Raw genomic sequence first — 16,818 nt, 5'->3', positions numbered from 1 at the left:
AGTAGGAAGTGTTGGAGGGTGCGGCGACGGCGACGGGGCACGCGGAGCATTGGACGTGTGCATGTGTGTACGTGTGGGAGGGGGAGAGGGGTACGAATAACCACCCCACACTCGTCCATACGAGTGCGTAAGTGCAGTGCGCCACCTACGCTCCAGCTCTCCACACCTTGATAAAGGGATGGACGGCCCAAGACGGTTCTCCGAGGGTCGGCACGTAGACGGCACAGAATTGGCGCTGGGCTTTGCGCTACCCGGCTGCAGCTTGAAAAGGGCAGAAGAGTCGCCACAGCCCATCTCTTTTTCTTCTCAACGAGAGAGAGACACATGATTGACCACCTCTCACCCCCCGCCTACCCACACACACACATGCACATGCAGGTGACTCCTCATGCTGCCACCCCATCCGCCCCGTCCTCGTGTACAAGCGAAGCCGGCGGCACAATTCTATGCTGTGACTTGATGTGCATTCGCCGCTGTTCTAGCTGTTGATGTGCTTCTTCTCTCTATGGAGCACTGTTCCGCATCCTTCAGCGCTCGATACATGTACACGTCGCTGTAGCTCATGCCATCACAGGCACGAGGCAGCTACACACACACAAGTGCACATGCACACGCATATACCAAGTCAAACGGGCCATAGCAGCGGCACAGAACACCCGCAGTGAAGTGGCAGGGCACCTTCCCTTTGATGGTGAAGTAAGGAGATGAGAGGAGGACGGAAACACGCACAGAGGAAAATAAATACTCACAGGTAGAGACTCGCAAACCCATGCGGCTGTGTCCTCCCTCTCCATCACACCTCCCTATACACACACCTACACGCAGTCCTTCCTCACCTGCGCAAATGCGTTCAAGATGTGCTCGTTGAGCATGCTCAAGTCCATGTCCTCTGATGAGGCGGCCGCGCCGCCGTGCTTGGCCGTCTTTCGCTTCTTCTCCTGTGGCGCGTGCTTCGCCGCGGTAGATGCCGTGTAGGTGACACAGATGCCGTTGCTAAACACGACCGTTTGCGGCGTGTCAGAGCCCTCCGACTTGAACGGGAACTCTCGGGCCAGTTGCTCGGGTGCAGGGGCCGCGTACTGTGGGTCCGCCCAGAAATTCACGCTCACTGCTTGAAGCGGCTTATTAGCAGCGGCATCAGCCTTCCTCTTCTCCTTCCTACGCGACGCCGATGCCGCCACCGCACTCTCGCCTGCGGGGTCCTTGGCCTCTGTCTTTGGCTTCTTGGCAACTGCGGGAGCAGCGGTGCCAGCTGTAGGTGTTGCTGTAGTTGCTGCCTCATCCCCAGCGCGCCGGCGCGATCCCTGTGTTCCAACTCGATGCTCTTCCCCATAGACCTCTTCAGATTCTGAGTCGTCGTCGTCGTCATCGTCGTCGAATAAGTCGTCGACGTCCTCGTCCTCCTCGGTGGTGGTGCTATCGTCTTCGCCGCGTCGTCGGCGGCGGCGACTTCCTGCGGTGGTGCGACCGGTGTCGGTGCGGTAGTAAGGCTGGTGCTTCTTCGAGCTGAGGCGCGTCACCACAAGCACTGAGCTGCGCACCGCCCCCTCGCCTGCCTCGCCGTTCAGCTGCGCTTTTTCAAACACCGGCACGCCGCGTGCACTGGGGTCGATGACCTCACTGTTGTTATGGGAGCTAGAGAACAGCAAAAAAACCGGGAACCCATCGTGCATCACACGGTCCAGTCGGAAGCCGAATATGTTGCCCGTTGCCTTCGGACAGAGGTAGTCGACACTACCGCGATGCACAAGATACATCTCGGTCCATCCAAAGGCTTCGCTGCTGCAGTGTTCGCCGGTGGGCTTTCGGTGCACCGGAGCCTGGTAGATAGTAGTGCCGCGGTGCGGCGTCTGTCGCTTGTGAGAAGGAAATGACGACAGGCTTGTGACGCCGCGGCGATGCGGGGCTCTGGAGTGCGGTGCAGATGAGGAGGCGATGCTCCCGTCGATGTCTGCGGGGCGCGACGCGCTCCTCTCGTCCTCCGCCTTTGTCACGGTCTCCTGCGGAACCTCACCTGCAGTGGGTGCCGACGACTGCGTGCTTAGGAGTGAAGCTGCGGTTACCAGCGGCTTTCCATCCTTACCATCCTCCTCCTGGTGAACCGGTGCAGACGGCGAGGCGTGAAGAGTCAGCATCGTTTTCGCCTCTGCAGGCCCCGGCGTTTCAGCAGCAGACGGCGAGGACGTGACGCAGCGCGGCGGTGGCGGCTTCATCGTTGCCTCCAGCTTCACGAACCGCTTAAACGCCTCGTCGAGCTGCTTAATTTCCTCTGCAGGGACGAAGACATATGTGGTGTCGCCGACTTTCCGCCGCTTTCCTCGCACGTTCCACGCCAGGGTGGCGGGCCGCAGCACTCTCGATGTCCCTACCCAGTCCACCTCGTACACGGCGTCCGTGCTCTCAAAGCCGCTCACGTCGGCAAAATCGCTCAAGTTCTCCAAGACAGGATACAGCCATCGGCAGTTGATCGCCTTCCAGTCCTCTGCTAACGGTTTCAGATGGGTTGGCTCGCACAGCCAGAATGTGGTCTCACCGGTGAGCACCACCCCCAACAGCCACACGTCCGACACCTCCGGCATTAGAAGGCCTTTGGGAAAAAAGAAGTCGAAAAGGCAAACAAAAAGGGGCAGGAGTCAGCTGTGAGCAGCGAAACAACGTGCAGACAGCGCCAACAGCATCGCCTCTCTCACTGGGGGAAGGTGCGTGTTTGTGAGCGTAGGCAGCTCAAACTACCAACACGCTTCCAGCCGCAACGTAGATCACCACTGACACGCGCACACGCAGACACTCACGTATCAGGCACACCGGCGCACCAGTTCACCCTTCAACGAGGAAGAGAAGGGGAGGGTAGGCGTTCGGCTCAGCGCACGTGCGCGCGGCAGAAGTAGAAATCACGGAGAAAGGGAGAGGGAAGGAGGGTTCAGCGGTGAAGGCGGTGAAGGCGTGACAAGAGGAGCCGGCGCACATCTCCATCGGCATTCATTTAGCGCTTCACCGCCACATGCACGAAACGTGCGTGGTGAGAGAGCGAACGAAAACAGATTTGTGCCGATGCCGTAAAGGACATTGGCAAGCGAGGGGATGGGGGGCAAGAGAAAAGAGGGTCCACGACCTTCATCCGCGCACGTATTAATCGGAAGGACAGGGCATCCTCTGCGGTTTCAAAGGACGAAGAGGCCATCGAGAAACGGTGAATCTGCTCTCCGGTTGCCCCTTGCTCTCAGGAAAAGAGGCCTTGCTTGAAGAGAGGCGCGATGCTGTCCTCTGCGGGCTCGACGACGTCAAGTGTCTCACGTGTCTCGTCTGCCGCGTCAGTCACTCCCGTGCAAGTTCTAGTTCTTGTAGTGTTATGTTACACAAAATCTGTGTTACCGGCGGCTGGCATGGGCCGCAAGGGAAGAGGAGCCGAAGCACGCGGGGCTACGAAGCGACCGCGGTACCCTCGCGGTGGTCCACCCCCACCCTTGCGGTTTAAACGTTGTTTGGTTGATGTCCCTAGTCGAACGGTGGCGTGGATGGGACGAGGAGAGCGTGTTCAGCTGACTGAGTGAAAGAGTACTGCCGCAGCTGTACACTGGCGCACACACACAAGCGCATGCGCATGTGCACGGGTTGCTACTCATCATCCATGCTGTCATCGCCGTCGTTGCGTTCGCAGTCCCCGCGGCCCTTGCGCCTCTTGGAGGCTTTCCTCGCTGCCTTCTTCTCGTTCTCCTCCGCCTCCAGACGGCGGTACTGACGCTGCATACGCTGCTGGGCCACCAGCATGCGCTTCCGCGTGCTGACAATGGTGCGCTGCGGTGTTGTGCGCTCAAGACGGCGGCGGGTGCTGCGATCCACCTTGATGCCCAGTATCCAATCCTCCACGGCGTTCCCAGAGTCCTGCATCACCTTCGCGATCGGGGGAAGTCGCTCCTTGTCGTCCTCCGTAAAAAACGTAATCGCCGTTCCCTCCTTTCCGGCGCGGCCCGTGCGACCCACGCGGTGGATATACGAGTCGACAGTTGCTGGAAAATCGAAGTTGATGACTGTGCCCACGTTCTTGAAGTCGATACCGCGCGCAAGCAGCTCCGTCGTCACAAGGACCCAGATTTTGCCGAGACGGAACTGCAGCACCGTCTCCTCACGCTGCTCCACGGTCATCTTGGCATGCATGATAGCCATGTGCAGGCCTTCTGCCCGAATCTCCTCGTACAGCTCCTTGGACCGCTCCACGCTCTGCACGAACACGAGCACCGGCGGCGTGATGCCCTCCCGCACAAGGTTGCGCATCGCTACGACTTTGCCGAGCTCATTGCCGCAGAAGATCAATCGCTGTTTCACGTGCGTGTTCGCAGAGCGTCGGCCATGGACAATTATGCGCACTGGGTCGGCGCCCATGACGGAGCGGGCAGCTGCCTCGACCTTCTCGCTCAGCGTGGCCGTAAACAGGCTGACGACCTTGTCGGTGCGCGTACATGCAGTGAGAATCCTGTCAATCACAGTCAAGAAGTCCGTCCTGCTGTCCCACAAGCGATCGCCCTCGTCGAACACGAGATACTGCACGTTGCTCAAGTCTAGCAGCTTCTGCTCGAGCAGCGACACAATACGGCCGGGCGTGGCAATGAAAATGTCCTTGTTCTTGGTCGTCTGGCCGTGCTGCACAAATTTCCATCGCTGACCCTTCATCAAGAAGAATGCCTCGCGCTCGATCTGCTGGGCAAGCTCGGCGGTGGGTGTCACAATGAGGGCACGCACACCGCAGGACGCATCCGGTGCCTTGAGCAGCGCAAAAAGAGGGACGAGAAACGCAATCGTCTTGCCGGAGCCGGTCGGTGCGCAGGCAAGCACGTCGCGGTGGTGGATGAGGGATGAGATCGCTTGCATCTGGATTGGGGTGGGCACTTTGTGCTGACGGACGAAGAGGTTGTTCACTACATTGCGCGGCACGCTTAGCGGTGGGCGCACGAGGTCGGAGAAGTGCTCGATCGGTGCCGGCAAGTCCGTGCCCGTCACCTGCAGATCGTTGCGGCGCCAGATGTTGCGCTTCTTCTTGAAGGTTATTGCCTTTAGCGCCTTGTCGTCGGAGGCGGTGTTGGCGGCAGCGACAGCGTCCGAGCCGCCTGAAATACCGAGGTGCGCATTTGCGTCAGCTTGACTCCTTGTGGGGCGTCCAAAAAGGTTCAGCGTCGCACTGGGAGGCGGCACTGACAGGCTGCTGCTGCCCATGTCCGATGCGTTCTCAAGGGCAACTGCTCCATCAGCGCCGATAGCGTCAGGAAATCCGCGGCTGCCCTTGTCCTTGCCCGCGTTGCGAAACAACTTCGCCGCCTCCCCGTTTCGGGCAGCGCTGAATTTGGTGCCGATCGTCAACGACCGGAAGGCATCCATCCTGGCAAAGCACAAATGTGCACTTGCGAGATGGCGTAAGTACGGATGTACGTGGGAGCAAGGATAGGAGGAGAGATGAGCTGAAGGTACAGGTGTGGGTGCACGTGCTACACACTACCTGGATGCACGTGGAGAGGTGGAAGGTGGGGAGGGGGGGGGGCAGAAGTCCGGTCGAGTACCAAATATGTGTATCCCACGGCGTAACCCAAAGCAGACGAAAAAGAAATCGAGAGAGACAGAGAGGGGGGCACCCATGCACGATATTCCGTGTGGGTGCACATATGCGCCGTGTGAGAACGTCAAAGGAGAAATGGTGAAACAGTGAAGAGGCAGCGGGAGATGGAGAAGAGAGAGGAACGCAGAAGGGGGGTTGCCCCGGGAGAGGGAGAAATGCAGGCGACGGTCAGACGCAGCATAGTCGACAGCAACGGCAGAGACCGAGAAGTTGCCCCGCTGCGCCATCCCGTCCACTTTCCACCTCTCAGTGTCAGAAAAAAAAACGAGAGAGGATGAAAATTGGGAGAAAGGCAGGGCAGAGGAGCCGCACGTGTGTCTCATTAGTGCACATGTGCCAGCGCTCTACCTCACCCGCAGTCCGCTTAGTCTAGTAGAGAATGAGAGGCGATGAAGTCGATACCGCTGCGCCGTAGCAGTCTACCCCCACACGGCTGCACAAGAGAGCGCTGATGGCGAGACGCTGTAGCCTTCGATCCTCACGTTGGCCGAGTGCGCTTCTATCACCTTTTAGGGGGCAAAAGGGGAATAAAAAAGGAAGAGCGTACAGCACACACTCACACATATACGAGTAAAGCATGCGTATACGTCGGGCACAGAAAGAAAACAGGCGACAGAAGCAGCATGAGCCGATCGAAGGAAAGGGAGACATACGCCAAAAGAGAGAGGGAGGGAGGGGGACACCGTCACACATGTCAACACAAAAACAAGCACCTACATGTACGAAAGCACAAAGCAGAGGATGAAGTACGAACGAGGGCCAGGCTACCGTTAGCGAGCCTGAGCTGAAAAACGCAATCGAAGAAGACAACAACACACGGGATAGAGAGAGAGACAGACAAACGAAACGAATTAGCATACGATGGCGCCTGCCTTGTCCCCTACTCCGTATCTGCCACGCGCACCACATGCCCATCTGGAAACAGTAAATTTCAAGAAGCGTCAAACTTGGGCACACGCAACCCTATCCCCCCCCTTCGCGCTTCGCTTTGTTGCCCGCTGGATCAGCCGCCGTCGGTGCGCAGCCGCCGCCGCAACACGGCAGCAGCCCACAGAGCGTGAACGTAAAGAAGACAAAGCAAGGAGGAATTCAGATGAGCAGCGACACGGTGTCTTCGTCACCGTGCAGGATCACTAATGAGAGAAAGGGGAGTCACGCCCAGTTCCAGCGCCCTCGCCCTTCTTGTGCTGGCTACTTCTCTTCGTGAGTTTGTGGGCATCCCTTTCACACGAGCTTTCATGTCGCCGTGTTTTACGCGCGACAAAACGTGGGACCATCTGTTGTCAGGTCCCATCACCGAACTTCCAGCCGTACGCATGACAATCAGCCTCTGTATGGCCCTACCTTCGCAAGCTGAAAGAAAAGGTCAGAGAACAGCACCGAATGCCGCAGCGAATCGATCCTTTAGTCGCTTGACGTGAGCTCAGTCTCTCCCGTGGATAAGCGCAAGATACACGGCCGTGCTGGCCAGCTGGTGTGTATGATGTGCGCGCTTGTTTTTCACGACTTCGCTCTGTCGCTGTTATGCTAGTGGAGTCCCTGCGAATGTTCTCTGCCTCTGTCTCCCCTTCGCATTATCTCACGTGTTGCCTACACCGCAAAGAGTCGCTGGCGGTCTGTGCAGGCCTCTTTGCAGAAAGGGCAGTAGGTGGCGTGGTCGGAGCACGAGTAGCAGCACACGGCGTGCTTGCAAGGCAGCAGCACCGTGTCAGCGATTCTCGCGCAGCCACAGCACCTCCCGTTCAGCTCCGACACGGGTTTTAGTGGACGATGCAGCGTTGGGCTGCGGGAGAAGAGGTGCTTCTTGGGGGGGTCAGCCACGTTCCCGTCCTCGTTCACGCGCAAAGACTGCCGAGCGGCACGAGAGCGTTCCAGCCTTTCCTCGGTGCGCCGCCGTCTAATGAAGAAGTACAAGGTACCTAAGAGGAATTCGATCACGCCAACGAGGATGATGATGAGCTGCGCACCGGAGTTCACCCAGACCAACTTGTTCGTGTTTATGAAGACGGTGTCCTCCGCCGAAGGCGGTATGCAGCCAAACGGCGACGGCAGCTCGCCTTGCGGGCAGGGAAACAACGAGCTCTCTCCGTTTTGCGACGGCGCGCCAGCGCTTTCATGAAAGCCCATCAGGCCTAACGTCAACGGAACAGAAAGAAGAAGGGACACACACACGCACGCGCACAGCGAGCTCGGTGGGGGAAGGGTGGATGACAACAGAGTGGCGGGAAACACAGAGACAGACAGAGCGGCGATACGGGCAACGAGAGGCAGTCGGCGATGTGGTCGGCGTGTGTGGCGAAGGGAAGAGAGAGACTCACACCTCCTTACCCGCGCTGGCTCAATGAGCGACACGAGACGCGGAGGGATAGCAACGAACACAAAAAAACGTCAGCCGAGAAGCAGGCGAGGTCCAGTACATCAAGGGAGTGCTTCGCCAACGTCCTTGGTAGACGGCACGGCAACACCCCAGAAATCACACGCGCGCACAGGCCCGTGCTCGACAGGAGAAGAGCAGAGCCAAGCCGAGACGCAATCGTTTTTCTTGTCCAAAGGCAGTGGTGAGAAAGAGAGAGAGCCGAGCTGTGTATGTCGAGTGGAGCGGATCCACACATGAGCGAGAGAGAAAAGGCGAAGACAGAAACGAAGAAGATCGCCCGTCATGTACGTGTACGTTCAAGCAGCCCTGTTCGCTAGAAGACAGCGAAAGAACTGCCCTCAGGCTGGCCGTGAGCTTGTGTGGTGCATCAAGTGCCATCATCGATCGCATCGCTCTGGGCCTCGCCACGTGAACTCCGCGTCGTCGTCATTTGGCACGCTTATATTGTTGTTGTAAAGCGGTAAACCCAACCAAACGCACTGTAAGAGGCACACGAAAAGCGCCTGGGGAAAGCACCACTGGGAACGGCTCTTTCCGTCTCTTGAAAATGAGCCACGCTAAGCAGCAAGAAAAACAACATACAGCCGACAAGGAGCGTGGACTTGTCACGGCAGAAAGTGGAGAAAGGAGAGTCTCTAAAAGGGAAGGCAAGTCCTTCGTGGACTACTCACGGAAGCGCACATCGCGGTCGCTTCCACATTCACCACTAGCGCTTTACGAAATGTAGTCCTGGCCGTAGAAGCTCTTGACGCAGTACTTGAAGAACTGGGTGTGCGGCTTGCACCGATCAAAGTCGTAGTTGTACTTGCGCAAGCACTCTCCAATGTGGCAGGACATGGAAGCACACTGGAAAGGCGGATCCCCTTCGTTCTCCCCCTTCACCTGAACGGCCTGTCCAACCTTGGCCCGCCACGCCGAAACGCACGTGTCGAACGTCTGCTGCTGCACGCTGCACTTCTTGCGAACATCTTTGCCGCCCAAGTTGGTCTCTAGGCAGATGCTCCACGCCTTCGCCTCGTTAGCGCAGACATCATCAAATGCGGTCTTTCCGCCCATCCTTGAGGATGGGAGCGGGAGGAGAAGTGCGAGTCGCTTGTGTGCACACTTGTACGTGCGGCGTTTCTCTTTCGGCGCTCACTTTCTTCCCTAAGGCCGTTGCCAACTGAGCAGAGGACGATATCAGTCGATGAGGCACCGTGACAACCCCTCCCCCGATCGCGGGTCAACAGGCGCAAAGAATGCGCAACAAAGAAGACGGCAGCGCCCGGTATGCGCTGACACTCTCTGCGCGATATTTTTGTCCCGTTCTGAGTCTCTCCATCGGAAATATCGAGCGTCGCAGCATAATCGGGAGGGCGAAAAAATGCGAAGCAGAGAATAGGCGAGTAAAGATGCGACAAAACGGCAAAGAAGGCTGAAGCTAAGAAATGAAGGAGGGACAAAACATGGGGGCGCGCAGCCTAGATGAGCAAAGAGCCATCAATAATCCCCAGTGCTGCGACTGAGCTCTTGTGAGCAGGCAGCAAAAAATATGAGACCCACTCCCTACCGCAAGTGCGCCTCCGCTACGAAGCGCGGGCGGACGCACGTTTCAGGAGCGCCACACACACCGGCCACTCAGACACAAGAGCACATGCGCTTGGAGAGGTTCACGACGGCGTGGCATCACCGCACATCTCCACGGAAGCTTGCTATTGTGCTCTTTCGATGACTAAGAATCAAGGCAGTTTGGTAGAAAACCGATACAGACTACATCGCGCCACCTACGCAGAGGATTATGTGTGTCCGCTTCGTGAGATGATGAATGACTGAAGTGCCCTCTTCCAACTCCACTGCACCAGCAAGCCAAAAAACACGAAACTGCCTGCAGAAAGCTCTACCACTGTGATCACCACTTGAGACTTACTCGGCGCCAAAAGCGGAAACAATCGTTCCTAACTTTTGACCACGTGGTCATTCTGCCACGAGCAAGTCAACAACTATGCGCACACACGCAATCGCAGTTCTCCTACCTCTGCTGCGCCATGGCTCAGCCCTGCTCGTCTGGGACGAGCCGTCCTGCCGCTGCATTGGGCCATGCTTCTAGCGTGCACCTCTCGTCCTTCCTCGGATACGTGCTGCGCGATCGGCGCCAGGCGGACCCGGCTGGACTGCATGCCTTGATCCAAGCAGGCCACCTCCGGGGTCCTGCTCGAGGGGCGGAACACCCTGGCGTCTGGCGCGCGGGTAATTAGGGGCGGGCCTAGGCGCGTGCCGGATGAGCTCAGGGAGGCAGTTGCCCAGCTGCAGGCGAGGGCCCTCGGAGGCCCCGCACACTCTGCCTGTGTGCCATGCCTCTCCCTCCGTCCCCTCAGGCCGCGGCATTCCTCAATGTGGTGCGGCGACTCTCCACATCGGAGTCTGCGGGGGCTCGACGGTGCAGCCCGGGGTGGCCCCCTCATGCTTCCGGCATCTGCGCCACATCAGCCCACCAGGTCCGATGCAGGAGATGCCGCACGTTCCCCACACATGCACTTTGGGGCTCATCACTGTGCATCTCTGCGCGCCCCTCTCCACCGTCGCCCGCGCCCTGCTCACCGCTCCATGCCTTGCTTGGGCGGGATACACCGTGCCAGCGGCCATTCGCAGCGCGTGCGCGCGGGGCGCGCGTTTTCGGGGCCGGGGCCTGCCTCAGGGCAACGCTGCTGCCCGGGTGGCTCGCTGTCTCCATCTGGCAGTTCCGTTCATGTCACCAAGGGTCGATAGCTGCATACCCGTGCGAGAGCTGCCGAAGTGCTGCGACAGCGCTGCCGCCCGGCGTGTGCGCCTCCCACGCCCAGTGCGCAGGGCGTCCCCCCCCGCGTGAGTGTGGAGAGTTGCAGTTGATTGCGGTGTCGCGCGCCGAAGAGTGCGCACCGCGCTTTGAGTGGGGGCGCTCATCACCACGGAATGCTTCAGTGTCCAGTGCCCCGCCCACATCAGAAGACGGGCTTCAGTCGGGCTCGTGTGGCACCCATGCCTGTGGAGGGCGTGAGGCAGGCAACGCCATCGGTAAAGGAGGCGTGGTGCAGTCCGGGTCTCCTGTTGAGCTCCACTTAGCGAGTCCAGTGCACTGACGAAGAAAAGAGGGCCTACGGCCGATCCTTGTGGGACTCCGCATGCACAAGCTGGCCACCGTCGATCTCTTGCAGAAGCGAGCACAGCCGAAACAATCGTCTGAGACCTCCATGGCCGAGCGAGGACGGCTTGGGTCTGCGTTGAACTTGAGTGCCATGATAGCGCTGCGAGCTAGCGAGTCGAATGCGCAAGTGGAGTCCGCAGGCATTGCTCCTGTCTTGGCACCTGGCTGGCATTGCAGTACTCTGTAAAGGTGCGAGTCTCCAGGGGGTGGGCAGTGGGGCGGTGAGCACGGAAGCCAGACCTCCATGGCTGGAGCATGTCTTCCACATGGGCGCGCAGTCATCGCGAGGTCATTCGCACGAGTAACTTGCACAGATTGCCGGTCGGTGTCCCAGGGGCGGTAGGACGCGGGATCATCACCACGCTTGTGCGGCCTCAGGAGAGGCGCAGCAATGAGCCTCACTTTCAGGCAGGATGAGCAGAAACATTCCCCCCCCCCCAAAAAAAAAAAACGAAAAGACTGAAGGAAGAAGAGCGAGCATCCGAGAAAAAAAAACGAAGAAGAGCGATAAAAACAAGCCACGCGGCAGTCACTACGATTCTCTTCCTTCGTGCGTTCCCCACCTCCCCGTCCGTCCCACCCTTGCCATCCTTCCGGCCCTGAGCACGTCCCTACTTGGCGGAAATACATAAAAGGGTAGGGACGTGGCGCATCCACACAAGGATGAGGCCCTCCACCATACACCTGGAGACGAACGGGCAGCTCCTCGGCAAGTCAAGGCAGGGAAAGAGGGAGGACATCGAAAGACAGGCGCGCATACTCGCCCTGATAGCAAAGCGAACGGTCATCGAAGTGTGGGGGAGGGGGGAAGGGGGGAAGGGTGAAGGGAAGTGTGAACGCGTACGCGTTTGCCTGTTTTTGCGTTCTGGCTGCTCTTTCCGGTACGCTTGGCTGTCTACTTCGCTCTCGCACAGAAGCGGCCAAACGCCAGCACGGAGCCGCCTGCCTGGGTGGAGATGACGGCGTTGTAGATACCATAGCCACCGAGCGCAACCAGCGAGCCACCAACAACGAAGACGAGAGAGCCGATGATGAGGTAGCTCAGGCCGCGCCTCTTGATGTAATTCATGATTACTAGCTGGCCCAAGGCGCTGCTGCATAGCCCAACAATGCAGAAGACGACGCTAAAGTCGACGACAAGGCTACCCGTGATGAGGAGATGCAGCGCAGACGAGAAGGCAATGAAGAAGGTGGCCATACCGCCCGTCGCCGATGCTTCTTGAGGCACTATACCCACCTCGTTCAGTACAAACCCCAGCACAAGGCCACCGCCGATGCCAAGCATGGCCGCTGACCCACCTGCAAGCACCGCCACCATCGGGTAAGTCACCGAGTTTCGTTGAGTCCAGGTGAACGTCATCTGCGCCGGGTCAGACTCCGTCAGCTTGCGCAGCTTCTCGCGGTTGAAGTAGAACACGACGCTCAGAAAGGCCACGGGAACCAACACACACAGCCAATACAGGAAGCCGCCGCACACTGTGTACGTCCGGAAAATGTTGAACAGAAGCAGCACCAGGAAGCAGGCAATGTTCATAGAGAGCTCCTGCTGCAGGTACTGTGATTGCGGCGGGCGCTCGATAGGCGGTGGACTCTGCTCCGGCGTCGGCAAAACAGCGATGTCCTCGCACAACCCCTTCTTGGCACCGCCAGCCGTCTCGGTCAGCTCGCGGCTCTGGCTCTTGCCATTGCCGTCGTAGCTCTCCCGATGCGACGTTGCGTTCGCGTCGTTCGCCTCCACAGTCACATGCATCGGATCCGTGTCCTGCCGGTACTGCTTCTTCATCGTCTCCCAGCTGCGGTAGAGCACAACGGAGAGCAGCACAAGAAGAAGGATGAGGCGCAGCACATCAGGGCAGAGCTTACTCAGAATTCCGCCAATTAAGGTACCGATGAGACCGGGTGGCAGAAGCAGGCTCAGATACTGGTAATTAATCAGCGGACGATCCCAGCTAGAGTCGGGGTGCTTTTGCCGGATGATCAAGTACATGTTGAGCGTGCTCTGTCCGCAAATGGTGGACTGTGACATCCCCACAGCGGACTGCATGGGGATCTCCATTAGTCCGCAGAACATGGGCACCAGAATGCCGCCACCACCGACGCCAGCGAGCACTGCAATGGAGCAGACAACGAAAGCGCCCAGCATCGCAAGGATAGTGCGCGCTCCGAAGAGGGAGGTGAAGCTGCGCATCTTGCACTTCCCCGAGGTCGCGTCGCAGCGCATCGCGCCAGGGTAGCAGTCGTTGTCCGCGCGGCACGCAATACAAATCTTCCCCTCCTTGTCGCATGCAAAGTCGCCGCACTGCAAGCGCTGGGTGCTGAAGCCGCAGCTGGTTTCCGCGGCGGACGCGCTACTCATCAACAGCACCGCCATTAGTGCGAGGCCGATGGCGGTGCAGAGCTTGAAGCCTCTACATCGCCGCATCATGGTCATCTGCGAGGAGAAACAAGGGGAGCAAGAGGAGCTGCGGAAAAAAAAACAGAAAAGAGATACACTCTGAATATGGAACGCTAGGCAGGCCAATGCACGTGCGTACGGCAACCAGAATTCGCTAAATAGATTAGCTGCAAAGAACGAAAAAGAAATGCGCGCGGCAAAGCATGAGAAGAGGTTAGAAACACGCTGAAATGAAGGGGAGAGAAAGGGAATGCGTGCTGTGAGGCAGGTGCGCCACCACAGCACCGATATTTACCGCTTACGGAGAGCGGCACGTGCGGTGGTGCTGCAACGGTTTAAATGGGAGGTCATTGAACACGAAAAAACACGACGCCGTGAACAGAGGAAGAGGCAAGGGAAAGCAAGAAGATCATGAGAAAGATGGAAAAGATATGAAGGTGTCGAAAATAGCGGTCATTCATTATCAACTGCCGCCACGACGAGAAATAATAACTGTCATTCGCTGCGAAGTATTCCAGCCTGCCTCGGCTTTCCAGTGCGCACACGCGAGCACGGGGATGGGCAAATAATATGCGGGGCTATGTCTCCTGTGCAACCGACAGGCGACGCTCAGAACTGCACTTCTCATCACAAAGAGAGGAGTGGGAGGCTGTCTTCAGGCACTCTGGTGCTGACTGGAGGGAGGAACGCACCACATCCAACATCCTTTCCCCTTCCCTTGCCGCTCCAGCTCATCAACAGAAGGCGCAGCTCAACGCGATGTGCTACAGCGCGGCTGGCAGCATGTCTCTTCGATTTTATTGGTTTTGCAGTTCGCCTGTCTCCACCACTAGCGCGAAAGATGTGAAAAAGAATCGAACCGCAAAGAGACTACCCCAGCACAAACCCATACCGAGAAAGATGTGGGGCAACAGGAACACACACAAACACCAAGGCCGTCAACGAACCGACAGTAGCACCCTGTAGCTATACGTCTTCTGCCTGTTTCGCGCCACCAAAGACAGCACAGGTTTCGCGCCCCATAAAAGCGGGCTCTTGCACCAGCCTGTCGTCGCACTCTTCAGCGACAAGACAGAGACGCATCCAGCTGTCCACATAACACACAAAAAAGGCCCAGCAAGAAACACGTAGCATGCTACAAATCTCTGGCTCACTAACTCTCGGTGCCGCGGTTACAGCAGCTTCCTGCGACCACGCTTCAGCGACAGGCGAATCTTGCGCCGGCGGCCAGCGTTGATCTTCCAGGAGCGCCCTGCAAATGACTGGAAAGAGCGGATCTGCGTAAACGGAGTACCGTCGGGGAAGTGAGGTGTTTCAGGGCCCTTCTTGATGCGTTGCAGGTCGAGTGACCACTGGTGGTCGAACCACGGCTTTCGGCGCTTCCACACAAGTGGCTTTCGGCGGCCACGCTGAGCAGGCTGACCGGTACCGCAGCTAATCTCCTGCAGCCGTTCGGGGTCGAGAAGTGGTGTGGGCATGGACTTGTTGTGGAGAGGCAGCATGAAGGTGAGCCTCACAGGGGTGGGTGGATGCTCCACAATATAGGAGCTCGTGTAGCTCGTCGCCTTGATGAGCGGGACCACGCATTTGGTGATACTGCGGACCAACATGGCGACGTGTCAGCGTAAATTCGCTACGCAGGATTCCGAGAGACAAAAATGGCGACCGCTGAATGCGGAAGAGGGGAGAGGGCAAGTGAGTGTGCCGCTCTTTCACTCACCTGGGGAAGCTCGTAGGTGCCAACTCTGCGCTAGCGCGCTTCTTGAGTGACTGCAAGGGACAACTAGCGCAGCCGCCAGGCGGGAGAAAATGGCGGTGAGAGGGTGCAGAATAGAAGAGGAGACGGAAGAGAGGTAGGGAAAGGCAGCAGCAACAGCCGTTAGGGGGTGAAGAAAAGAAGGCACCCAGACACAAGATCGAAGCGCTCGGTGAGCAATGGCGTCAAAGAGACACACGATCATCGCCCGCGGAGAAATGTCTTTTGCACGCGTGGTGGCGCACTACGACGATCTGAGCAGTTGCCGACTACTCAGCATCTCCGTGTTGTCAGTGGCTTTCGTCTTTTGTTGTTGTTGTATAAGGAAGGCACTCCTGTGAATGGGCACGCTGCCACGCCCCGCGGCGGGGCGCCGCCTGATATCGTAACACATTCTTGCCCACAGTGTCAAGAAAGCAATCCACGAGATCATACACAGCGAAGGCAAGGATGAATGATGGACGGCGATATTTGCAGGCGTGTCACAAGTTGTGCCTGCAGTTGCGAAAGCATGCGATGCAGCAACTTTTGCAGTGGCGCATATTGAAAGGAAGGCAGTGGGGGCACACGTGGCAGTCACACGCCATGCACACACGCGAGCACTGCGTACACACCACGGCGCCGCATTTGCACAGGACGTTGTGGTAGCAGTGGTGCATCAGCAGTGGTGGCATCGGCGCGCCAAGTGGGGCGACTGGCGGGGGACTAGAAAACATGGGCACGTCCGTTTCCGTGTATGTGGTGCCTTATCACACTTCTTTAGTAGTTCTTTGTGTGCGTGCGCGTGCCTACCTCTGCGTGTCTGCTGCCGAGCGAAGAGAGCGCGACGGGCACAAGTGCCGAGGCAAAGAGCAGTTCAAGCAGAGAAAAAAAAAGAAAAGAGAGTTACATTTGAAGTAATACTTTTGGAATTGTGTATGAGATCCGACCTCCGTGCCCCGGCTCGATTATGGCAATCCTTTCTTTGAGCACTTCACCCTTGGGACACCAGCGCGCTCGTCGGGCCGGCAAAGCGCCCAACACAGAAGCCCGGAAAAGAAGGACTAGGTGCAGAAAAAAAAAAGGACCGTAAAACAACACACAGTGAGACGATACGGCAGGAGGAAGAGAGAAGAAAAGAGAACGTAGGTGTCACTGGAGGGCGCAGAACAGATTACAGCTGTTGAAGATAGACTTCTGAACCTCGTTGACTTTTTTCCGTGTTTTCCTCTCAATGTACCTTTACTTTTTTTTTTCGCACAGTGAGCGCAGGCAGGAGACGTGGCCACCACAAAGGGAGGAGAGGCAGTGGGAGAGAAGAGAGTGAAGGAGAAGCATGAGGCTCTTGAGAACGTCTTCTTCGGAGTGCCGGGGACGCTTTCCCGCTGAATAGGGTCACCCACCTCTGGACGGGTAGAGGAGTGGATGAGTGGCGCAGAGTGCGTCTTTCTATTTACAAGAGTGTGCTGTTACTGTCACCACTAGCGACGAGCAGCCTTTTACTGTGAAGACAGTATGTTGACGAGTCGCGGCACGTACTGTCTTC

General features: G+C 57.9%; 6 protein-coding genes across 6 annotated transcripts; all 6 read right to left on the bottom strand.

The window, feature by feature from the left end:
- Window positions 1-815: 815 nt before the first annotated feature.
- LINJ_32_0610 (conserved hypothetical protein) lies at window positions 816-2,579 on the bottom strand (the record flags this gene model as incomplete). Its single annotated transcript, XM_001467706.1, has 1 exon — window positions 816-2,579. One exon carries the CDS (start codon window positions 2,577-2,579, stop codon window positions 816-818), a length of 1,764 nt encoding a protein of 587 aa, XP_001467743.1.
- Window positions 2,580-3,615: 1,036 nt separating this feature from the next.
- Window positions 3,616-5,370, bottom strand: LINJ_32_0600 (putative ATP-dependent RNA helicase-like protein; the record flags this gene model as incomplete). The annotated part of the gene is made up of 1 exon (XM_001467707.1): window positions 3,616-5,370. One exon carries the CDS (start codon window positions 5,368-5,370, stop codon window positions 3,616-3,618), a length of 1,755 nt encoding a protein of 584 aa, XP_001467744.1.
- Window positions 5,371-7,195: 1,825 nt separating this feature from the next.
- Window positions 7,196-7,732, bottom strand: LINJ_32_0590 (conserved hypothetical protein; the record flags this gene model as incomplete). The annotated part of the gene is made up of 1 exon (XM_001467708.1): window positions 7,196-7,732. One exon carries the CDS (start codon window positions 7,730-7,732, stop codon window positions 7,196-7,198), a length of 537 nt encoding a protein of 178 aa, XP_001467745.1.
- A 964-nt stretch (window positions 7,733-8,696) lies between these two features.
- LINJ_32_0580 (conserved hypothetical protein) lies at window positions 8,697-9,038 on the bottom strand (the record flags this gene model as incomplete). The annotated part of the gene is made up of 1 exon (XM_001467709.1): window positions 8,697-9,038. One exon carries the CDS (start codon window positions 9,036-9,038, stop codon window positions 8,697-8,699), a length of 342 nt encoding a protein of 113 aa, XP_001467746.1.
- A 2,999-nt stretch (window positions 9,039-12,037) lies between these two features.
- LINJ_32_0570 (conserved hypothetical protein) lies at window positions 12,038-13,573 on the bottom strand (the record flags this gene model as incomplete). Its single annotated transcript, XM_001467710.1, has 1 exon — window positions 12,038-13,573. One exon carries the CDS (start codon window positions 13,571-13,573, stop codon window positions 12,038-12,040), a length of 1,536 nt encoding a protein of 511 aa, XP_001467747.1.
- Window positions 13,574-14,709: 1,136 nt separating this feature from the next.
- On the bottom strand, window positions 14,710-15,147 carry LINJ_32_0560 (conserved hypothetical protein; the record flags this gene model as incomplete). The annotated part of the gene is made up of 1 exon (XM_001467711.1): window positions 14,710-15,147. One exon carries the CDS (start codon window positions 15,145-15,147, stop codon window positions 14,710-14,712), a length of 438 nt encoding a protein of 145 aa, XP_001467748.1.
- Window positions 15,148-16,818: the final 1,671 nt, after the last annotated feature.

Source organism: Leishmania infantum, chromosome 32, assembly GCF_000002875.2.
Source record: "Leishmania infantum JPCM5 genome chromosome 32".
Lineage (NCBI taxonomy): Eukaryota > Euglenozoa > Kinetoplastea > Trypanosomatida > Trypanosomatidae > Leishmania > Leishmania infantum.
This window is presented reverse-complemented; position numbering and strand designations above follow the sequence as displayed.